General features: G+C 37.3%; 2 protein-coding genes across 2 annotated transcripts in view; both read left to right on the top strand.

Moving 5' to 3' along the window:
• LOC136043731 (leucine-rich repeat-containing protein 57-like) overlaps positions 1–25,586 on the top strand; it is a 50,619-nt gene that overhangs the window by 11,221 nt on the left and 13,812 nt on the right. The gene's annotated exons all lie outside the window — the stretch shown is intronic.
• On the top strand, positions 4,166–4,651 carry LOC136043730 (uncharacterized). The gene has a single exon (XM_065728638.1). It carries the CDS (start codon positions 4,166–4,168, stop codon positions 4,649–4,651), a length of 486 nt encoding a protein of 161 aa, XP_065584710.1.

Genomic DNA, 25,586 nt, shown 5'->3' with positions numbered 1-25,586 from the left:
TTGGTTGCTTCCATGCTCTAAAATGTCTGTGCAATTTGTTGATCGATGCAGATAAATCCGGTGGTACTCTAGCGCTTGGAACATACGATGTTAGTAAAGCATTTGATTCGTTGTTGCATCCCCAAGCAATGAATGAGCTTTTAAACCGTGGTGTATCGCAAGACGTCGTTAGACCTCTTTTGTACATGTACCGCCATATGAAAGCAAAAATACGCATACCTGGAAGAATTTGCTGACTGATGGTGTACCAATTCATATCGGGGTTAAGCAGGGTGCGGTTACTTCTCCCACGGTTTATAATAATGCAACCCTTCCAGTTCAGTGCCAACTTTCTTCGTGCTGTATATATAAAGGTACTGACTTGTCGATATTATGTTATGCAGACGACGTTTTTAATATTAGTAGGACTATCAGTGGGCTAGAAAAATGTTTTTTGGATATATGTAAAAACTACAGTGATATTGGACTTTCCCTAAATGCTGAAAAACGTGATGTTTTGATTTTTAATTAAATAGACACGACCAGATCAGATAATATATCTATAGATCAGAATGGTACAGATGTAAAGCCGTGTGCTAAGTTGAAATATCTTGGCCTTCCTATTGGAAAAAATCTGAAGAAAACTAGGCTATTGATGGTAGAAAGTATGGAAACGAAAATCCATCGTGCATATGGTACAATTGTTAGTTCTTAGTTTCATTTGAATAGTGCCCATCTTGCGAGAATTTACAATAGTGTCTGTCCTGCCACATATTCTGTATTTAGCACCGTTTTACCCTATATTAAGTGAATCTGACCATCTTAGGATGAAACGCGTTTTCTTCAAATTTGCTAAGTTTCTGTTGTGAGTTCCTCCGTGGACCCGCAACTCCTATTTGATGAAAAAATATAGCTTGTCTTGTCCGTGTGCTAAGTTAGCTGAGCTGAATGTACACATGTGCAATAAGCAAAGTGGCCATGAATGGCAAAATGTTGTTTTTTGACGTGGAATTATTTTTGTTTGTATTTTAGAATGTAATTACGATATGTTGTTTCTTTCTTCTTTTTTCATTTTTTTTTTTCAATGTACTCCATCACTTCATTATTCTGTATGATGGGTTATAAATAAATACATACATACATACACACATAATGGCGGAATGGCGGAAAAATTTAAAGAGTAGTTGTAAAGTATGTTTAGATCAATGAATTGGTTAATGGACATCCCTTTTCTTATCAGAGGCAACGCTGTAGCCTTGCCTATAGCAAAGGCCTTACGGCTCCAATGTTTCATTGTTATTTATTATCTTTTTTCCCCAGAGACATTTCTTATGGAAGGGTTCGTTGCATACACTTCGGAAGGGGCTTATTCATTTGGAAATGGAAGTCCTAGTGCCTTTTTTAAGAGTCAAGAATGATTGGAGGGCTACTAGCCCCCCATGCCCTTTTTCCCAAATTAATCTGATAAAAATTTTGAGATAGACATTTATTTAAAAATAGTTCAAAGATCATATAATTAAAACTCCAGTGTCGACACAACCCCCAGGGCCTGGGGGCAGACGTTGTAAGTTATACCCTTGGAGTATATATGGTTCTTATGGGGGATGTTTGGATAGACTTCAGAGGGGGCTCATTTGATTGGAAATTGAAAGTTCTAGTTCACTTTTTAAGAATCAAAAGAGATCGGAGGGGAACTAGCCCCCCGCCTCTCAAAGTCTTTTTCCCCTCAAACCCGTCAGGTAAGAAGTTTGAGATAACTGATTTTGTTAAATAGTTCAAAGATCATGTAACAAAAACTCCGGGGTCGACACAACCACCCAGGAACGGGAGGAAGGCGTTGTAAGTTATGCCCTGGGGGCATTTATGGTTTTAATGTAAGGAATGCTTGTATAAACATCAGAGAAGGTCCATTTTATTGGAGATTGAAAGTTCTAGTTCAGTTTTTATAAGTAAAAAGAGATCCAAGGGTAAATAGCCCCCCTCCTCTTCGCCTTTTATCCCCAAACCCATCTGATCAAATTTTGAGACAGCCATTTTGCTAAAAATAGTTCAAAGGTCAGATAAGAAAAATGCCGAAGTCTCTACAAACCCAAACTCCCAGGGCCCGGGGACAGGCGTTGTAAGTTATGCCCTGTGGACATGTATGGTTCTTATGCAGTGTAAGAATCTTGTTATTGTTTGCCAGGGGTTTAATCTCTTGTTTACCAGGGGTTTAATCTCTTCTTGGTATAGCCTTGGAAGTGTTTGTTGTACGAGTTGATTCTTGCTAAATAACATGTGCGATTTGAAAAACAGTTTTTTTTGTATAGAAGGACAGGAGGATTTTGGGGAGAGTAGTCGGTGTTGGTACTTGGCGAGTGTGGTAGCTTTGCTTAGATGTGAGTAGAATAATTTGTTCCTTCTCTATCTCACAATGTTAATTTACTACTTTCTACAGCATGACATGAGTCTCGCTGATAAAATTTAATTACCTTGGAACATTTTGTTCGCTCACATATTAGTTAGTAGTTAGTTTATTTTAATATCTTAAACTTCTTATTTCAGTACGAAGACTAAGCAAGATTGTACTTATATTACAAGTTATAAAACTTTTTGATTTTCTTAATTATCTTTTTAAAACGAGACTATTAAAAACCAAAAACCAAACTTCTTTTAAAAATAAAACCTTTTCTCTTTTTTAACTCTTGTGTTGTGTTAACTTTATCTCAAGTATTAGGTACGGGTTATTTCTAGCATTTCTTATATATTTATTAACCGGCAGAGTTTGATACCTCCACGCTACTCAAACTATTGCTAATTCTCCAGACTCTGTTTAAACCGGTTACAAAATGGTGGCAGCGACGGAGATAAAACCCTCCTCCTAATAAAATTTATTGAATCCATATAATATTAAAAAAAATTTTACGCTTCGCTTAAAAGTCCAAGACCAGAATCTTTGTTATTTCTACGGTACAATGCTTGTCTTTTCTTCTATATATACGGTACAATGCTTGTCTTTTCTTCTATATATTACCTTCTTATTAATTTTTCGCATGCTATTAATTTTTTTTGCATAATTAATTAGCTTATTTTTTTTCTTAAATAGTAATAATATTCTTAACAAATAGCATCACTTCTTGTGGTTTCCACTAAGGGATATTTATTCAGTTCTGGGTAAGTTTATTTGTTTTTTTGGTTAATACAGAGATTAAAAATGCCAAATCTAGGTGGTTCTTTTTTTTAAATAATCTTCTATTTTGCGAGAACTGTATGGTCTTTGAGGCCTTGAAAAGCTCGCAAATTCAATACTATATATGGGGAAGAAAGTGCAATATTTTTATTGACGCTAAAAATCTCGAGTATTTAAGAAAACACAGAGACTTATCAAGTAAGATGTACCGTATCTCCTTATTAATGGATAGTCCATTGTATACTTATAAACATATTCCAGGGACAAAAATGATTGCAGATATTATTTCAAGGCCAAGTAAGGAAATAGTTAGCAACAGCGAAACCCTATCTTTTATTGATGATAAAGCAGAATTTTTAGCAGCAGGGATTTTTAGTGGTCACAAAGTTGACTATTTAGGGTTGGCTGACGAGGAATTAATCAGGGGGCAACTACAGGATCCTGATATAAAAATTATTGTTGATATATTGAATAAATTAAGGAGCTCCAGAGTTGAAAACCCTGCTGCAACGGGCATAGGTCCCGATCTGGTGTCTAAAGGTTCGGAGGGCCCTGAAAAAGAACCTTGGCATCCGGATGAGCGCTCTATTAGTGAGAGACAAAAAGTTCTCCACTTTATTGATCTCCCTCAAGAAGAGAGGAGTATCTTATTGAAGAATATAGCCCCATGGTTTATTCCCATTGCTAATGAACTTGTGTTAATGAACAGAGTTTTATATAGAATAGAATATATTTCGAGTGGTTCTTTTAGGTTGAATCAAAATGTGCGCACAGAATTAATCATTCAAGTAGTTTTACCTAAGAGAATGATTCCAGGTATATTAAAACTTTTCCATGTGCATTTAGCTTTAGGTATTCATGCAAGTTTTGAGCGGACTTTGTGGAAAGTCAGAAAATTTTGCATTTTTGAAAATATGGCCTCTACAATTAAGGAATTTGTTAATAATTGCGATCTTTGTAACCGAGCTAATACGAAAAAAAATCAAACCACCACTTGGGAAAAATATTGTTCCTGAAATGCCATTTTTGGTCTGGGCACTAGACGGTGCTGGTCCCTTTCCGATTACAAGCTCTGGGAATCGATACGTTCTAGTTGGAGTGGATCTTTTTAGTAGTCTAGTAGTATTAAAGTGTATAACCGCTATGAATACAGAAAACACTATAAAATTTCTTTGGGAAAATATTATTGCTTATTATGGTCTGCCTGAGGCTGTTTTAACTGATCATGGTTCAAATTTTGACAATATAGAAAAATGGAAGATGTTTTCCGAAATTAATTGTAAGAAAATTTATAGTAGCCCCTATAATCCACAGTGCAATGGAGCTAGCGAGAATAAAGTTAAAATATTGAAGAAAATGCTGTCTCATTCTTGTGGTAAATTAACTCAGGTGGATTGGGATGACAAGATTCCCCTTATAATCTTAAGCATGAACTCTTCTCTAAATACTGTTCGAAAATTTTCTAGCTTTACTATTGTGCATGGATTCAGTGGAAAATCTTAAGCAGATTTACAATACAATAAACCGACAAACTTAAATTATTTTGACGGCTATGATTCATATGTAACACGATTAATACAAAATATCTGTGAAATTCACCAAACTTGTTTAAATGAGATTAAAATTCAAAGGTCCAAACAGGTGATTCAGTATAATAAAGATTCAAAAGAGACATTAATTGCCTCTGGAGATATTGTATATTGCCGTGACACAACGTCAGTTGGTAGAAAATCGACCAATTATTCTTTTCGTGGGCCGTATGTGGTATTATCCGAAGTGCATAAAAATGTTTTCTATTTGGCTTCTTTGAATCCAGGTGAATTAAGAAAAAGAACCTCAAATGCTAGGCTCCTTAAAAAAGTCAACCATGAAATTTTTTTGAAACATAATCCTCAATTTTCCAAGAATTACCAGAAAGAGATTAACCAGTATAAAGAAAAAATGATGAAATGAACCCTAATTGTGATGTTTGCTCCCTAGAGGAAACAGTAAATAGACCATATGACCTTAGGTCTTGCGAACCAAGCACTCATGTTATACTAAATGATAACTTACCCCTTCTTAGTTCAGATATTGCAAAATCCCAAAAAGCCCCTTCTCTTTCTGAAGAAGACTCTTTTCGTTTATCTCAAAGCGTCGATATGCACAAAAGATCGATAATTGATGAAACACAAAATAATTTAATTGAGCCTGAAAATGTTATCGAAACAGAAAACACTAATGTCTTTTCAAGTATTCCTTGTGCTGAAGTTTCACGTATAACAGGAGAGTCCACATTCTCTGAAGGTGAATGTTTTAAAACTATTCCTACAGCTAAAGAAAGTGAAACTATGTTGTCATTCCCGACTTCAAAGGTTAAAATAAAGGTAGATCAAATTAAAGCAAAACGCGAAGAAAATCCCTTTTATTCCTTAAGAAAATTAAAGTAGCTAAAAACGTGTAATTGAAAGGGAAAGTATAAATGTGTCATGTTTTAAGGTCAACAATTTGGGACCCTAAAATCATTAGTGGGTTGAATTCTCAATCTACAAATTTCAAAATAAGCATCGATGGCTTATATATATTTTTTTATATGATGGTAGCCAATCCTGCAATACTAGTAGCCTAATTATACAATTACCTTCTAAGAGTAAAGTACCTGGTTTATTCTATCTATAACGCTATTAAATTAGTGTCAGTCTTTATTTTAAGCTGAAGGTCTTTAGCATCAGATGAATTGTTTTACGATGAAATTTATACTAATAATTAGTGTATTCCTTGATTTTGGAATGTCGACTAAGAAATCGACTATCATTAGATGGCCAACAACCCTTTGTTCGAAGAGGCATAGGCTTCCAATATCTGAGCGAACTTGGAACTGGATCGAGTGGAAACCACAAACGTATTTTCTTTCTTAGCGTAGAAAAGCCTACCTAAAGGGTTTGAGTTGGCTATTGACGATTTTAGAAGCGGGTTGATCATTGAAACTTTAATGCATGTGGAATGTAGTTTAGAATTTGATTTGATTAATGTTTTGTTTGTTTGCGACTTTCCTCTTTCCAAAATCTTAGATTCCTTTCAACTTTATAAGACTTTTGAGGCTCCTGTTGCTATAAGGGATTCCTTTACTGCTAGCGGTAAGCAAATATATTCAGTAATTACCAATGGAGAACCTTATATTGGGATAGGAGGAGATGAATCAAGCTATATAATATTAGACGAAGGTTTCATGTCATCCTGTTTTTATGTAAAGTCAAAAATTGTTTGTAAAAGACGCTTTGTCATACATAAATTTCCGTCATCCAACTACTGTGCATTTTCTGTATTTTTTAATAAAACAGACTTGGAAAATTTAGTTTGTAAGTGTAATTTAAAAACTTTAGATTTACTTTTTATTCATTCTCTGTCTGATAGTCAATTTTATTTTGCCGGAGGTGGAGCGAATAATCCTATTTCTATTAGATGCTTGAAAGGGAATCAATATAATAAAACATTTTCGTATAGATTAAACATAAATAACTCCTTAATAGTAAATATTCCAGATGAATGCTCAGTTACCTCTGAATACTTTAGAATAAATGAAGAATTCTTTAGTTATAATTTATATAATATATCCGCCAATCTCCCAAATTTAACAATGGACTTCCATAGTGTTATTTTGGAGATTTTAGGACACAGTTCAGATTTAGTAAAGACTTTTATAGATTTTGAAAATTCAGTAGTTCCAAATTTTAAACTGGAAGGAAGGGATTAGTTCTTTTAGTATTCCAATATCAGAATTAAATGAATTGAGCAGAGATATTTCTAATAAGACTAGAGAAAAGAAAATTGTTGCCACTGGCATTTCAATCATGACTTTGGTTATTATCGCCTTATTTTTTTTTTTTTAGTAGTAGTATTAATTTATTAACCAAAGGAAATAAGACAGACAAAATCAATCGGTAGCACACCAAATGCGTTGCTTGCGAGGGTGTGTTACTAACAAAAAGAACAAAAAATAGAAGAAAAAAAAGAACAAAAACAGAAAAACAATGAGTTAATCTAAAATGAGCAGAAAGGTGAAACCGTGTACCGAGAAAAAAAAAATCATATAAATAATTCATACATAATCAAACAACATAATATCATGATCCCGAAGCAAAAAAGGAAAACAAAAGAAAAAAACAATAAACAATTATTTTCAATACTAAATCAATCAATCTCAATCTATTTCAAAGGTATACCTACCAAGAAACCCCACACGCAGCACGGCCTTAAATTGATTAATGGGCAATTCTTTAATACTTGGAACAAGCTTATTCCATAGCTTAGCCCCTCTATAAATAATTGAAAAAGCAGTCCTACTTGAAACTAGGCGAGGAACCTCAATATCTCCACTTGTTCGAGTTCTATGATCATGAATATTAGACCTATCCCGAAAACTTCCTGTAAAACATTCTGGAACGCACCCATAATGGTACTTATACATAAAAACCAGTGTATAAAAATCACGCAATCCGGCTGCAGGCATTATATTTATCATACTATACATTGACCTGACCGAATCCCGGTTCCCTATTCCACAAAGTGATCTAATGGCATTATTCTGCAGTACGCGGATTGGGCGAAGTATTGAGGGGAATGTCCCAAGCCATACAGACGAGCAATACAAAATATACGGATGAATCAGAGAAAAATATAATAACCGTATAACATTTGAAGGAAATAAATGTTTTAGTTTACGGATAATCCCTAAATTCCGCGATAATATTCTACTTATAGCTTTTACATGGCACTTAAATGATAAAATTTCGTCAATAATAATCCCAAGGTACTTAACGGACTTTGACCGTTTAACAATTCCCTTCGATGTAGCTATTTCCATAATCCAAGGATAATAATTTGGGGACCGTGAAAAAATAACAAAATTTGACTTATTTATATTTAGGTCAAGGCGGTTTATCTTCAACCAAAGACATGTCATAGTCATTGCTGCATTTATTGTTGAGGTAAGTTGTTGTTCAGTTGAGGCAACACACATCAATGTCGCATCATCAGCAAATAAGGCTGTAGTGATCCTGGTTCCCGAAGGTGTGGGATTCACTATATCCCCTATTCTAGAAGTAGTTGCAACAGCATTTGGCAGATCATTTATAAAAATCAAAAAAAGAGTAGGCCCTAACACAGAACCCTGGGGGATACCATATTTAACAAGACTCTTACTTGAAGAAAATCCATTAATGTGAACATAATGCTCTCTATTTTGGAGATAATCACAAATCAAAGCTAAAGTAGCCCCTCTTATTCCATAAAATTCACATTTTCGAAGTAGTAATTGGTGGTCAACAGTGTCAAATGCCTTAACCAAATCAAGAAACAGACCCGCTACTCTAAGCTTATTATCAAGAGCTCCATTGATTATCGAAGTTATATATGATAATGCCATCTCTGTGGTTCTCCCTTTTCTGAAGCCAAATTGAATTGGATTTAACAGATTATGCAGTTCCAAATGATCATAAACTCTAGTGTTAATACACTTTTCAAGCAGTCGAGAAATAACGGGTAAGACTGAGATAGGCCGATAATTTCCTAGATCATTCTTATTACCGCCTTTAAAAACAGGGGTAATCTTAGCAATTTTCAAGCAATCAGGAAACGTTCCCCGTTTTAAGCACAAATTAATGAGAGAAGTAAGAATATCAGCAACATAAGGAAACGCTATTTTCAACACCAGAAGATTGAGTGAATCACTACCTGCCGATGTATTTTTCATCCCAAAGATAATTTTCTCTACTTCATCACGAGGGAAGGGTCTCATATACATAGAAATATCAATTGGAGTCTTCATAAAAAACTCCAAGGGAGGATCATCATCAGAAGATACTATACGGGAAGATAAATCTACGCCAATATTAGCAAAATGTTTGGAAACAGCATTACATATCTCTTCGGGTTCCTTCGTTGGTAGGCCATTCTGCATTACTACTTCATCGGGAATAATAGAGTTCTCTGTCGATATCACACTTTTAATTATTTTCCATGTTTTCGCAGGGTTACCACAAGTCTCAGTGAATTTATTTACGAAATATTTTTTTTTTGCATTTCTCAGTAATTTATTCAGGGCATTTCTATAATTTTTATAAATTCTTAAGCAGATCGGATCATTTCCATTATTTATGGCATTCTTATAAAGTTTATCTCTTTTATTAATACAGCGCAACAAGCTAGGCGACATCCATGGTTTCTTAGGATTATTTTTCCTTGATGACGAACGAACCATTATAAATGTTTTTGTCACTAACAAAATTAGTCTATCGTAAAATCTTTGAAAACTCGTATTTATATCATCCGTAAGGTCTATTAAATTATTCCAATCAACTTCTGCAATTGCCTGCTTAAATTTTTGAAGGTTACTCTGGCTAAATGCGTGCATTGGACTCTTAGGAATTATTGTTGCTAACTTTTGGGGAATACAGAGATCAAATCTTGTTGAAATCCCAAAATGATCGGATACATCTGTAATAATAACTCTTGGAGCTGAAAAAAACAAATTTGAAAAAATATTGTCAATTAGCTTTGATGATGAGGTGGTTACTCGTGTGCATATATTTATAGTTGGAAATAAACCATAGGACATACAAAACCGCAAAAAATCCATAGAAACACTCGCATCAAGCTCACTTAGGTCAATATTAAAATCCCCGAGCATCATAAATGGATGTGAACTAGTTGCTAGTTTCTCCAGCTGCTTATCCAAAAGATCCATAAAGATTGGTATGGAGCCAGATGGCGGCCTATACAATATAATAACAAATGCATCTTTAGGTTTCAGCCTAAGCTGAAGAATAAATGGTTCAAAAAGCATTTCCTGGTATACTACTAAGTCATTTCTTACCGAAACCTCAATATCGCTTCGAATATATGCACCGTTTCCTCCATGTTGCCGAAACTGTCGATTCCTATTGTAGAAATTATATCCTGGTATATTTAAAAGAGCGGAGTTGTGGTCATTCAGCCAGGTTTCAATAAGACCGATGATCTGGAAAACGGAAAGATCACATACTTCATTTAAAAAATTAAACGAAGAATTTAATCCTTGGCAATTAAGATGGAAAACATTGAGGCCTCTCGCATCTCCATACTCAGATTGGATTCCATCTTTAAACAAATATTTGGAACTAACAGATCTATAATGCCCTGCTACCCCAATGTCATAACTCCGGTGTAGCTGCTCCGTAAATATACCCCCAAAATCTACATTAGAAGCTTCCAAAGTATTAAGACGGATACTGCTCCGGGAATCACGATCATAATTATCCATTGTCATTAAAAACAAAATAAATCTCGGTACATGGTTTCAATAAACATAACAAACAGACACAAAAAAGAAAAACAAAAATGATCCACATAATAACACAAATAAGAAAAATAACAGGCCATGAAAATATTGCCTGTAACCCGTTCATAAAAAGCTCAAGCTTCTAACACAACGGCTCACAACTTAATAATAAGCACACATCACAATATCATAAAAATACTTAAAAACTAACTTAACAAGACTTCAATAAGACTTGATCACCAAAATACACAAGTTACGGTATCAACAGATTCTTTGCATTGTACCAAAGCACTTTCGCTACAGTGTTATCTTTTTTTACACAAATAACAGGGGGTAAGGTAGGGGGTACCCAGCATTCCACTCCTTTATCCACTAGACATTTACGGATGGCCAGGAGTTCCTTGCGTACAATACGCACACGAGGCGTAACGTCATCACCAATAAAAATATTATTATAAGTGCTTATGCTTACATTTGTAAGCATATGCTTACAAATGCTTACATTTGTAGGTTTTCTAAGCTGGAGACTAAAACAAATTTGGTATAAATTGCTTGCTGTAAGAGCATCAAATTTGCCCTTAAACTGATCACGACAATTGAATAAATTTGTTAGTAGTTTAGGCTCTTTATTTGCGTAATGAAAAATACAAAATCGCTTCCACTTCAGGTAATAATAACTGTTAGCTTTAGACTCTTTCAGGCTATCAATTAAGAATTGTTTATTCTTGTAAGAAAGATTCAAAATCCCTTAAAAATGCTATAAAGGCACATATGGCTGTCATAAGGGAACTGCAATCAATTGTTCTTAGTTTAATTAACCAATAATGATGATATTGAAGCCGAAGAGTTGATAAAATTTACACAAGAGACCCTTCATATATAGAATTTTTTTTTTAAACTGTTCAACTGCTATGATAACTTAGCCTCTCAAATTGTATTATGTTTGGATTTTATGTCATTTAATTTACATGTATATTAGTGATATTTATTTAAACGTTTATTATTTGCGATTATATAACTTGTTGTGATTTATACGACAGGTTAAGTGAAATAGCAGTAATATTTAATTCTCTTTTACCATTGGTTATAGAAGGATCTCTAAAATAAATAAATAAAAAAATAAATAAATAAAATAACATAAAAATTTGTCTAACAATCAATTATTATTTTTTTTTTTTTTCTCTCTTCTTCTCTTTGGACGCAAGCTTAATAGGAAGGAGCGGAATTGTAAGGATCTTGTTATTATTTGCCAGGGGTTTAATCTCTTGTTTACCAGGGGTTTAATCTCTTCTTGGTATAGCCTTGGAAGTGTTTGTTGTACGAGTTGATTCTTGCTAAATAAAATGTGCGATTTGAAAAACAGTTTTTTTGTATAGAAGGACAGGAGGATTTTGGGGAGAGTTAGTCGGTGTTGGTACTTGGCGAGTGTGGTAGCTTTGCTTAGATGTGAGTAGAATAATTTGTTCCTTCTCTATCTCACAATGTTAATTTACTACTTTCTAGAGCATGACATGAGTCTCGCTGATAAATTTAAATACCTTGGAACATTTTGTTCGCTCACATATTAGTTAGTAGTTAGTTTATTTTAATATTTTAAACTTCTTATTTCAGTACGAAGACTAAGCAAGATTGTACTTATATTACAAGTTATAAAACTTTTTGATTTTCTTAATTATCTTTTTAAAACGAGACTATTAAAAACCAAAAACCAAACTTCTTTTAAAAATAAAACCTTTGCTCTTTTTTAACTCTTGTGTTGTGTTAGCTTTATCTCAAGTATTAGGTACGGGTTATTTCTAGCATTTCTTATATATTTATTAACCGGCAGAGTTTGATACCTCCACGCTACTCGAACTATTGCTAATTCTCCAGACTCTGTTTAAACCGGTTACAGCAGGAGATGTTAGTATAAACGTCTGGGAGGGCTCATTTGATTGGAAATCGAAAGTTCTAGTTCACTTTTTATGAGTCAAAAGAGATCTGATGCCCTTCTCCCATGTCTTTTTTCCCAAAATTTCAAAAATTTTGAAATAGCCATTTTGTTAAAAATAGTTCATAGGTCAGATAAAAAATCTGGTGTCGATACAACCCCCAGGTCTCGGGTTCTATTGAAAGGGATGCTCGTAAAAATATTATATAGGGCTTATTTGATAGGAAATTTAAATGTCTAGTTCGTTTTATAGAGTCGAAAGAGATCAGAGGGCAACTAGGCCCCCCGGTGTCCTTTTTTCCGCTAACCCATCCGATAGAAATTTTTAGATAGTCATTTTTTTTTTTAATAGTTCAAAAAATTAGATAACAAAAACTCTGCTGTCAACGCAACCCCCCAGGGCCCGGAGGCAGGCATTGTGTTATGTCCTGGGGATGTATATGGTTCTTATAAAAGAAATGCTCGCATAAACTTCAGAGAGGGCTCGTTTGATTGGTAATTGAAAGTTCTATTTCGCTTTTTACAGTCAAAAGAGATCGGAGGGCAACTAGCCCACCCTCTCCCTCGCCCTTTTTTCCCAAACCCATCTGATAAAAACTTAGAGAGACAGACATTCTTTTACAAATAGTTCAAAAATTAGATAACGAAAATTCTGGTATCGACACAACCCTCGAGAGCCGAGGGAGCGGGTAGGCGTTGTAAGTCATGTCCTGGGGGCACATATGGTTCTTATGGAAGGGACGCTCGTATAAACTTCATAGAGGGCTCATTTAATTGGAAATTGAAAGTTCTAGTTCAGTTTTTGAGAGTCAAAAGGTAATAGAGGCCAACTATCCCTCCCCGGCCCTTTTTCTCCAAATGATAGAAATTTTGAGATGGTCATTTTTTAAAAATAGTTCAAAGGTCAGGAAAAAAAACTCAGGTGTCTGCACACACACCCCCTCCCCCCAGGGCCCGAAGGCCGACGTTATAAGTTATGCCAGGGGGGATTTATGGTTCTTATCAAAGGGATGCTCTTATAAACTTCAGAGAGGGCTCCTTTGATTGGAAATTGAAAGTGCTAGTTCACTTTTCAAGAGTTAATAGAAATATGAGTGCAGCTAGCCGCCCCCCCCCACGCCTTTTTTCTCAAAACCCGTCCAATAAAATTTTGAGACAGTAATTTTATTAAAAAGAGTTCAAAGGTTTGATAAGAAAAACTTCGATGTCGATACTACCCTCCAGGCCCCGGGGGCAGGTGTTTTAAGCTATGCCCTGGGGGGTATATGGCTACTATGAAAGAGGTGCTCGTATAATGCTCATATAGGGCTTATTTGATTGGAAATTGAAAGCTCTAATTCACTTTTTTAAGAGTCAAAAGAGATCGAGGGCAACTATCCCTCCCCCCACACCTTTTCTCCCCAAACCCATCCGATAAAAATTTTTAGATAGCCATTTTGTTAAATTAGTTCAAAAGTCAGAAAGAAAAACTTCGGTGTTGATACAACCCCCAGGTCCCGGGGGCAGGCACTCTAAGTTATGACCTGGGGGCATATACGGTTCTAGTGAAAGGGATGCACGTATAAACTTCTTAGAGGGCTCATTTGATTGGAAATTGAAAGTTCTACTTCAATTTTTATTAGTCAAAAGGTAATAGAGGCCAGCTATCCCTCCCTGGCCCTTTTCCTCCAAATACATCTAATAGAAATTTTGAGATGGTCATTTGTTAAAAATAGTTCAAAGGTCAGATAAAAAAACTCAGGTGTCTGCACACCCCCCCCAGGGCCCGTGGGCAGGCATTGTAAGTTATGCCAGAGGGCATTTATGGTTCTTGTGAAAGGGATGCTCGTATAAACTTTCAAGAGTCAATAGAAATCAGAGGGCAGCTAGCCCCTCCCCCCACGCCTTTTTTCTCAAAATCAATCCATTAAAATTTTGAGAGAGTAATTTTATTAAAAATAGTTCAAAGGTCTGATAAGAAAAACTTCGGTGTCAATACCACCCCCCAGGCCCGGGGACATGCGTTTTAAGCTATGCCCTGGGGGTATATGGCTCCTATGAAAGAGGTGCTCGTATAAACTCCATTTAGGGCTTATTTGATTGGAAATTGAAAGCTCTAATTCTCTTTTTTAAGAGTCAAAAGAGGTCGGAGGGCAACTATCCCTCCCCCCACGCCTTTTTTCCCCAAACCCATCCGATAGAAATTTTGAGATAGCCATTTTGTTAAAAATAGCTCAAATGTCAGATAAGAAAAACTCCAGTGTCGATACAACTCCCAGGTCCCCGGGGCATGCATTCTAAGTTATGCCCTGCGGGCATTTACGGTTCTAGTGAAAGGGATGCACTTATAAACTTCTTAGAGGGCTCATTTGATTGAAAATTGAAAGATCTAGTTCACTTTTTATGAGTCAAAAGAGCCGAGGGCAACTAGCCTCCGCCCCCCCCGCCTCTTTTTCCCAAACCCATCTGATAAAAATTTTGAGACAGCCATTCTTTTACAAATAGTTCAAAAATTAAATAACATAAATTATGGTATCGACACAACCCCCCAGGGCTGGGGAAGGGTGTAGGCCAGTGGTTCCCAACCGGTGGTACGCGTACCCCAGGGGGTACGCGAAGGTCCCAAAATTAATTTAGTCTACATCTTTAAAACTTGTTTCTGACTCAGTTCCAACATTTCCCTCAAAATCAGATAACATAACCCATTGTACGTAATTTCAGACTCATTTTCAAAACTTTCGCTTTCAGTAACCCGCTAATTTTTCTCCATAGCCGTAAGGTCTCGATTTAAACTCAGCGGGTTCAGTATCTTGTCATCTGTTGAAACACGAAGTTCGTGAATTGTGGTTGCAAACAAAGATGGATAGATTCCTGATCAGGAATAACAAGAAGCCGAATGATGGTACCCAAAACTCTGAACCGGCACCTAAGAAGAAGAAATATGACGAATCATCGGTCAAAGTGCGTCGATATTTGTCAGAATACCTAGGGCTCGGATTTAGTGCGACAAAGTCTGATCCAGTGAATGCACAGTGCGTTCTTTGTGGTCAAGTCTTGGCCAACAGTTCCATGAAACCTGCGCATATGAACCGGCATCTCAGTACTGTGCACCCTTCTCATGTCGGTAAGCCCATAGAGTTTTTCAAGCGTAAACAAGAAGCATTAGCTAGTAACTGTTTGGAAATTGCAAAAGTGGCATCAGTTTCTTCAAAGGCTCTCCGGGCTTCGTATGCTGCTTCATATTTAGTTGCGAAACAGAAAAAACCGCACACCATCGCCGAATGTCTGATATTACCAGCACTAGTGAAAGTCAGTGAAATAATGTTTGACACGAAAACTGCTACTGCCCTTCAGTCTATACCTGTGTCGAACAATACCATTTCAAGAAGGATAGAAGACATTGCAAGCGATATTGTCATGCAGGTTATTGAGCAAATAAAGTTGACGAAGATGTTTGCGTTACAGCTTGACGAAAGCACGGATGTGTCAGGTGAAGCCCAGGTGATCGTCTTTGTTCGATATCAAGATTGTTCTGACATAAGAGAAAATATTCTGTTTTGTCAAAACCTACAGTCAAGAACAACAGGAGAAGAACTATTCAAGGTGATTGACAAATTCTTCGCAGAAGGGGGCATCTTGTGGGACTGGTGTCTATCAGTTTGCAGTGATGGAGCTGCCGCCCTAACAGGGAAGAATAATGGGCTCATGGCCTGGATAAGGAAGAAAAATCCAAAGGTGAAGTGGTTGCACTGCATCATTCACAGGCAAGCTCTTGCATCGAAAAGGATGAACGCACATCTGCACGAGACCCTCAACGAGGCTGTAAAAGTGATCAACTTCATCAAAGCCCGACCACTGAACTCAAGAATGTTCAAGTTGCTGTGCCAAGAGATGGGTTCAGAACATCAACATTTACTTCTGCACACAGAAGTTCGCTGGTTGTCTCGTGGGAAGATTTTAAACAGACTTTTCGAGCTTCGACAAGAAGTTCATATGTTTCTTCTGGAGCAAAAATCTGCATTCAGTTCACTTTTTGAAAACCAGGACTGGGTCTGCAGGCTGGATCTTGCGGATATTTTCGACAAACTGAATGACTTGAATCTGTCAATGCAAGGTTTCCGGACGGACGAACTCTCCCTGAATTCGAAGATGTGTGCTTTCATCAAGAAATTGGAGTTCTGGCTTAAAAAGGTTCGAAGAAACAGCGTTAGTGTCTTCCCGACCCTTGACAAGTTTGCGGACGATAGTGAAATTGATAACCTCAACACAATCTGTGATTGTATTCGGGAGCATCTGACAAAGTTGCGAGATGAACTTGTGTCATATTTCCCATCGATTATGAACCAAGATAGAACGCAGGATTGGATCCAAAATCCATTTGTTGAAGACGTGACCTCAAGCTCCGGTCTTAGTGACAAGCTTACAGAGAATCTGATCGAACTTGCCAGTGATCGCGCCTTAGAACTGAAATTCCAAAATGTAACTGTTTCCCAGTTTTGGCTGGAGGTGAAAGGAGAATACAAGGAACTAAGTGAAATCGCCATGTCTGCTTTGTTACCATTCGGATCCACTTACCTTTGTGAAGTGTCATTTTTGGCAATGTCATTGATCAAAACCAAACACAGAAACAGACTGAGTGTACAAAATGACCTTATAATTGCCGTTAGTGACATCGAGCCAAGATTTGATAATATTTTAGCAAAAAAGCAGCCTCAAGTTTCTCATTGATTTTGTACGTACATTTAAGCACCGTCATATTGGACAATAAATCTCCTGTTTTTGAAAATCTGATTTTAGTTAAGAAAAAAGTAAAACAACGATTCTCAAGAAAGGGGTACGCAAACTTTTTGGGCCTTGACTAGGGGTACACGGACCGAAAAAGGTTGGGAACCACTGGTGTAGGTTTTGTAAGTTATGTCTTGGGGTGTATATGGTTCTTATGAAAGAAGTGCTCGTAATAACTTTACAGAGGGCTCATTTGATTGGAAATTGAAAGTTCTAGTTCAGTTTTTGAGAGACAAAAGATGAGGCAACTAGACCCCTTCCATGCCTTTTTTCCCCAAAACTGTCCAGTAAAATCTTGAGATTGCACCTTTGTTAAAAATAGTTCAAAGGTCTAATAAGAAAAACTCCGGTTTTGATACAACACCCCCGAGGGCCCGGGGTCAGGCATTTTAAGTTATAGCCTGGGGGCTTATATGATTCTTATGGAAGAGATGTTGGCATAAACGTCAGAGAGGGTTCATTTGATTGGAAATTGAAAGTTCTAGCTCACTTTTTATGAGTCAAAAGATATCCGCTGCCTTTTTTGATCCCCCATGCCTTTTTCCCCCCAAACCCATCTGATAAGAATTTTGAGATAGCCATTTTGTTAAAAATAGATCAAAGGTCAGTTAAGAAAAACTCCAATGTCGAGACAATACCCAGGTCCCGGGGGCAGGCATTCTAAGTCATGTCCTGGGGGCTTATTTGGTTCTAATGAAAGAGATAACTTCATAAACTTCATGCAGGGTTTATTTGATTGGAAATTGAAATGTCTATTTCATTTTATAAGATTCAAAAGAGATCAGAGGACAACTAGGCCCCCGGCGTCCTTTTTTCCCCTAAACCATCCGATAAAAATTTTTAGATAGCCATTTTTTATAAATAGTCCAAAAATTAGGTTGCAAAAACTCTGGTGTCAACAAAACCACCCAGGGCCTGAGGACAGGCATTATAAGTTATATACTGGGGGCATATATGGTGTTTACGAAAGGAATGCTCGCATAAACTTCAGAGAGGGCTCATTTGATTGCAAATTGAAAGTTTTGTTTCTCTTTTTTAGAGTCAAAACAGATCGGAGGGTTACTATCCCCCACGCCCTTTTTTCAAGCCTATCCGATAAAACTTTGAGACTGCCATTCTTTTACAAATAGTTCGAAAATTAGATAATAAAAATTCTGGTATCAACACAGCCCCCCAGGGCTGGGGGAGGGGGTAGGCGTTGTAAGTTATGTCCTGGGGGCTTATATGGTTCTTATGAAAGGGAAGCACGTATAAACTTAACAGAATGATCATTTGATTTGAAATTGAAAGTTCTAGTTCAGTTTTTGAGAATCAAAAGATGATAGAGCTCTTCTGCTCTTTTTCTCCAATTGCATCCGATAAAATTTTTTAGATGGTCATTTTGTTTAAGATAGTTCGAAGTTCAGATAACAAAAGTTATGTGTCTGCAAAACCCCGCAGGGCCGGGGGGAGGCGCTACAAGCTATGCCAGGAGGCATATATGGTTCTTATGAAAGGGATGCTAGAATAAACTTCAGAGAAGGCTCATTTGAATGGAAATTAAAAGTGCTAGTTCTCTTTCAAGAGTCAAAAGAAATTAGAGGGGCAACTAGCCCCTCCCCCAACCCATTCCCATAAAAATTTCGAGACAGCTATTTTGTTAAAAATAGTTCTAAGGTCAGATAAGAAAAACTACCGTGGCGATACAACCCCCAGGTCCCGGGGGTCGGCATTCTAAATTATGTCCTGGGGACATCTATAGTTCTAATGAAAATGATGCTCATATAAACTTCATAGAGAGCTCATTTGATCGGAAATTGAAAGCTCGAGTTCATTTTATAAGAGTCAAATGAGATCGTTGGGCAACTAGGGCACCCAACGTCCTTTTATCTCCTAACCCATACGATAAAATTTTGAGGTAGCCATATTTTTTAAACTGGTTCAAAAACTAGATAACAAGAACTCTGGTGTCGACATAACCCCACAGGGCCTGGGGGTAGGCGTTGTACCTTATGTCCTGGGGGTGGATATATTTTTATGAAAGGAATACTCGTATAAACTTCGGAGAGGGCTCATTTGATTGGAAATTGAAAGTTCTAATTCGCTTTTTTAGAGTCAAAAGAGATCAGAGGGCAACTAGCCCCCCATCTGCCAGTGCCCTTTTTCCCCAAACCCATCCGCGGATTCGAATCCCAGTTTACCCAATTTTTCAGTTTGGGAAAGGGGTCAGTTGAATGACTCTGTAAACTGAGCCCGAGTCGACCCAGCTCTAAATGGGTACCTGGAGAAATCTGGGGAAGGTAAACAGGAAGGGTGTGCGAAAGCACGGGATGGTTGGCCCCCAGCCCCCCATTGCACTTCCTGGCTGAAGGGTCAATTTAAATTTCAATTCAATTTATTCAAAAAGAAAAGAAAACACATAACAACACTAATAATAAAGATCCTAGAAGCGAACTTGTTAAGGACCAAAACAACAAAAAATTGTAAATGAAAAAGAGAGAGAAAAAAAAGAAAAGAGAAAACAAGGGTAATTAAAGCAAATTGAACAAACATTTAGAGAAATATAATATCAAGATTTTAGTACATTGTTATATAGCGTCCGAAAACTTGTGGATAGCTCGACACTGGAGGGTATTAAATTCCATTGAATTAGATTTATAAATTGGGGATCGCTGGGCGGAACTAGAGATACACCTGGGGACAATGAAGGAACGGTTGGATGAACGGAGACAGTGGCCTTCAGAATTATTACTATTAAAATAAGATAATAAGTGGGGAGGAAGATTTTTATGGTAAGCGGGGTATGCAAAGGATAGATTTAATTTTTTGATGATTTGTTCAAAAGGGATAATACCAAAATCGGAGTACAAGTCCTTGGTGGGATATTGTCGTGGCAACCGAAAAACTGCTTTGACGGCACGGTTTTGAGCAGATTTTAATTTATTGGTAACTGAAGGATAAGTATTGCCCCATACAGATCCGCAGTATGAGATATATGGGTAAATAAAAGAATAATAAAGGGTGACAAGGATATCGGGAGGAAGAAAATAATTCACACGATTAATTATACTAACCTGTCGCAAAATTATGGCTCTGATATAGGACACATGTGTTGCAAATGATAGGCAGGAGTCTATGTGGACACCAAGAAACTTGGCAACTTCGACCTGCGGGAGGAGATTGGTAGAATATTTTAGGCCAAGTGCTGGCTGAACTTCATTTTTTTTCTTAAGGGGTTTGAAATAATACCACCTGACTTTTCTTGCTGTTAATGGTCATGCAGTTAACGAGACACCATTCCTGTACTCTATTCAGAAGGGTTTGAGTAGAGAAGACGACGGATGGTAAATTAGGACCAGTCATGAAAAAGTTGTTATCGTCAGCAAAAAGTACTGGGTGCACTGATGGGCCCAGGTCCGTAATCAAATCAGGAGAAAAAGTATTGGACCAAGAACAGAGCCCTGTGGGACGCCCCTCCGGACAGGTAGGGGATGTGAAGTCACCCCGCCCAGTCTCACACTCTGTACTCTACCAGAGAGATAAGAGCCGAACCATGAGAAAGGAACTCCGCGAATCCCTAGGTTATTGAGTTTACTTAATAAAACACTGTGATCAACCATGTCAAAGGCCTTTGAAAAATCCAGAAATAAGCCCAATACAGTATTTTTAAGGTCAAGTTTGGAACGTATAAACTGTGTGGCGTCTATTAGTGCATGAGCAGTTGAAAATTTGGCACGGAAGCCATATTGATGAGGAAAAATCAACGAATCTGATGAATGATTCTCAAATACAAAGGGAGAAAGACTTCGGAATATAATTCTCTCGAGCACCTTAGATATAACTGGGAGAAGTGAGATTGGACGATAATTGCTTATCTCAGACGGATCGCCTTTTTTATGAATCGGGATAACAATTGCTGATTTAAATATTTCTGGGAAGACTCCATTGGTCATAGACAGGTTTGCTATGTGCACAATGGGTCCACAAATATAGAAAGATACGGTCCTAAGAAGCTTATTACTTATGCCAAAGAAGTCAGGTGTACTACTATTAGAAAGAGATTCGATAACTTGAAGCACCTCTTTGCGATCAGTTGGAGAGAAAAACATGGATCTGGGATTCTTGCTAGGGTGTACCGACTGTGAGAAGGAACAGGAGTTAGCATTTGGAATATTAGTGAAATAATTATTAAAAGCATCCGGTACTAAAATTGGGTCAATTAATCTGCCACTGATGTCCCTAAGGTTAATAGGAACAGATCTTGAATTCCTTTTTTTTGAAAGGATTTCATTTATTGTAGACCAAATTTTTTGCAAGTTCCCTTTGCAGTGAGTGATTTTTGAATAATAATAATTTTTCTTTGCTTCCCGGATGAGTTTGGTATATACGTTTTTGTATTTTTTATAATTAGTCGGTTTTCAAACGCTACTGGTTTTGCAAGCTAACTTATATAGGTCATTTTTTCGGTATGAAGAGATTATCAGGCTATTTGACATCCAGGGGCGTATATGGGTAGTTTTTCGGTTTGATTTACGAACTGGAAAGGTTGAACTAATAAGATCACTCAATCCCTGTGTAAAACTACTTGTGGCTGAATTAACATCCTGACAATCCAAAGTCTTGGACCAGTCGAAGGATTTCAAACAATCCGTGAACCGGTTCATATTCACAGTATTATATATTCTATTAGACGTAGGGGTATTAGTTCTACGGGGTTGAGTAGCTGATAGGGAGGGTAAGGAAAGATAGATTGGAAAGTGATCTGACAGGTCAGAAAATATTATTTTGGAGGACAGGTGGTTTCCCAGGGAAGTGGATACAAAAATGTTATCAATTAAAGTAGCGGTAGACCTCATGGGATCAACTCTAGCAGGAAAAAGGATTGTGGGAAGAAGACCACTTGAGGTAAATGTTTCAAAGAAGGTATCATTGTTATTGCTAACATTTAATAAATTACAATCGAAGTCCCCAAAAACTATTGCCTTCTTTTGTGGTAAATTAATAAAACTAGAAAAATCATCAAACTGATTACAAAAGAAAGGTGTCGGAAATGAGGGTGGTTTATAAAATAACGAAAAAATAAAATAATTCTCGTCTACACCTATGTCGACGATTATTGAATAAATGCATCTATTATTTATAGGTTGTGAGAACAAGAATTCACAATCTAATAGTCTGGTGAATTTTAGACTTGATCGGATGTAAAGAGAAATGCCACCAGAGGACTTGGTTAATTTTCTTTCAATATGAATAGCGTGAAAGCAAGTGAGGGAAATTTCATTAGTATAATCAATTTCTGAAAGCCACATCTCCGTTATTCCAATTACGTCGAAAGGGCAGTAACCATTTGTTAAAATTAAATCTTTAAAATTAGCCCACTTATCCCGTATGCTTCTGATATTAAAGCAAATTACATTAAGTTTGGTCTGTTCCATTAGCTTAGGTTTCACATTTTTCACAAAATCAAAAGTGTCGAGATATTTACAGTTAATTTGGTTTAAAGGGCTATCGGGGCTAGCTAAAGTGTTGGTGGACAGATTATTTTGGTCATCGTAATAATTAAAAACAACATTATTGCACAGTGACAAATTATTAAGAAACGTAAAATCTTGTAAAGTACTTGTACTTGTGTTTGTTTGACTGTTCATTTCTTAAGCAGTAGTTTCTGTGCTTCTGGACATTTATACGAATAACAGGGGTGGTCGGAGGAGCCACAGAGAGCACATTTCATGACAAGTTGACACGGGTTTTCTTTGGAGTTCTGGTGGTCACCAGCGCATTTAGAGCATCTCGGGGAAGCTTTACAGTTATTTGCAGTATGGCCGTAGCACTGGCATTTGTAGCACTGGGTAGGCAAAAACTTGTACTCAGTTATAGGTAGACGCTCGTAACCAATAACAAGGGGATTCTCAGTGGCATAGTTTAGGTGGTCACGTGACTCAAACTTTAATCGAAAAGACCTCGTACTTCCTAACTGAACAACTTCTATACAGTTATTAGCGAGATCGCATAGGTCACTTTTAGATGTTCCGTCAGGCACTCGGCGTACTATACCGAAAAAGGCAGGACTCTTCACTTTAGCATTAATGGATTGCTCTGCAATGCTTAATGCATCTGCCAAAGTATTGGCGGCACCCTTGTCCGACAGAACTACTTGCCATGCATCCCTCCTTGGCCTCAAAACAACTATGCTTGAACTGACACCCCCACAAGCTTTATCCAGGAAATCTTTTCGAGCGTCAGGATTATTCAAGTTTTTTGGTGGATTTTTCACAATAACTGAATAGGACGGTTTTGCGGGTGGGGGAGGTTTCATATCAGGAATAGTTTGTACGACTGACCTTGCTTTATGGTACTCAGCGAAGCTTTTAAATTCCATGTAGAGTTCATTAACCTTTCGAGTTAACGTAGCTGTTGTCTCCCCTGGCACACATGGGACCTGATCTGGCTCGAAAATCAGATACTGAGGTAGGCTGATCTTTTTCTCATCACAAAGATCAAAGGCTCGAACCATATCACTTACATTATCAGTCACTTTGGGGCGCTCAGTTACCCTAGTAATAGAGGCGTCAGCCCACAAAATCTTCTTTGCTTCAATTAACATATCTCCTTTGAAAAAATCGCAAGCAATTTTTACAATATTATCAGCTGAACAACCTGCATTTCTAGCCCGTGAAATGAAATTCAACACGGGATTCAAGACAAGTCTTTCACCTGGCATCATCCGGTGAAATGATCAAATTCCATCAAAATTCGTGGGCGGGGCCACAATAGTTGTCAGTAAAAGCAATAGCAAATCAGGTAGCAATACTCACAAGATGTATATTCAGAAGTTGCGTACACAATTTTAATTATCCAAAATATCCAATTATTCAAAGCAAATTTTTCACAGCACGTTACACAACTTAAATAGTTGCGTACACGATTTTAATTATCCAATTATCAAAAGCAAATTGTTCACAGCACTATATAGCTGTGATTCCCAACCTTTTTCGGTCCGCGTACCCCTAGTCAAGGCCCAAAAAGTTTGCGTACCCCTTTCTTGAGAATCGTTGTTTTACTTTTTTCTTAACTAAAATCAGATTTTCAAAAACACGAGATTTATTGTCCAATATGACGGTGCTTAAATGTACGTACAAAATCAATGAGAAACTTGAGGCTGTTTTTTTGCTAAAATATTATCAAATCTTGGCTCGATGTCACTAACGGCAATTATAAGGTCATTTTGTACACTCAGTCTGTTTCTGTGTTTGGTTTTGATCAATGACATTGCCAAAAATGACACTTCACAAAGGTAAGTGGATCCGAATGGTAACAAAGCAGACATGGCGATTTCACTTAGTTCCTTGTATTCTCCTTTCACCTCCAGCCAAAACTGGGAAACAGTTACATTTTGGAATTTCAGTTCTAAGGCGCGATCACTGGCAAGTTCGATCAGATTCTCTGTAAGCTTGTCACTAAGACCGGAGCTTGAGGTCACGTCTTCAACAAATGGATTTTGGATCCAATCCTGCGTTCTATCTTGGTTCATAATCGATGGGAAATATGACACAAGTTCATCTCGCAACTTTGTCAGATGCCCCCGAATACAATCACAGATTGTGTTGAGGTTATCAATTTCACTATCGTCCGCAAACTTGTCAAGGGTCGGGAAGACACTAACGCTGTTTCTTCGAACCTTTTTAAGCCAGAACTCCAATTTCTTGATGAAAGCACACATCTTCGAATTCAGGGAGAGTTCGTCCGTCCGGAAACCTTGCATTGACAGATTCAAGTCATTCAGTTTGTCGAAAATATCCGCAAGATAGGCCAGCCTGCAGACCCAGTCCTGGTTTTCAAAAAGTGAACTGAATGCAGATTTTTGCTCCAGAAGAAACATATGAACTTCTTGTCGAAGCTCGAAAAGTCTGTTTAAAATCTTCCCACGAGACAACCAGCGAACTTCTGTGTGCAGAAGTAAATGTTGATGTTCTGAACCCATCTCTTGGCACAGCAACTTGAACATTCTTGAGTTCAGTGGTCGGGCTTTGATGAAGTTGATCACTTTTACAGCCTCGTTGAGGGTCTCGTGCAGATGTGCGTTCATCCTTTTCGATGCAAGAGCTTGCCTGTGAATGATGCAGTGCAACCACTTCACCTTTGGATTTTTCTTCCTTATCCAGGCCATGAGCCCATTATTCTTCCCTGTTAGGGCGGCAGCTCCATCACTGCAAACTGATAGACACCAGTCCCACAAGATGCCCCCTTCTGCGAAGAATTTGTCAATCACCTTGAATAGTTCTTCTCCTGTTGTTCTTGACTGTAGGTTTTGACAAAACAGAATATTTTCTCTTATGTCAGAACAATCTTGATATCGAACAAAGACGATCACCTGGGCTTCACCTGACACATCCGTGCTTTCGTCAAGCTGTAACGCAAACATCTTCGTCAACTTTATTTGCTCAATAACCTGCATGACAATATCGCTT

The sequence above is a fragment of the Artemia franciscana genome, unplaced genomic scaffold (assembly GCF_032884065.1).
Source record: "Artemia franciscana unplaced genomic scaffold, ASM3288406v1 Scaffold_883, whole genome shotgun sequence".
Taxonomy (NCBI): Eukaryota; Metazoa; Arthropoda; class Branchiopoda; order Anostraca; family Artemiidae; genus Artemia; species Artemia franciscana.
Note: the sequence above shows the minus strand (reverse complement) of the source record. Positions and strands in the feature narration are given on the sequence as shown.

Coding starts and splice junctions, on each gene's coding strand:
- LOC136043730 (XM_065728638.1), top strand. CDS start 4,166: ATGCCATTTTTGGTCTGGGCACTAGACGGTGCTGGTCCCTTTCCGATT.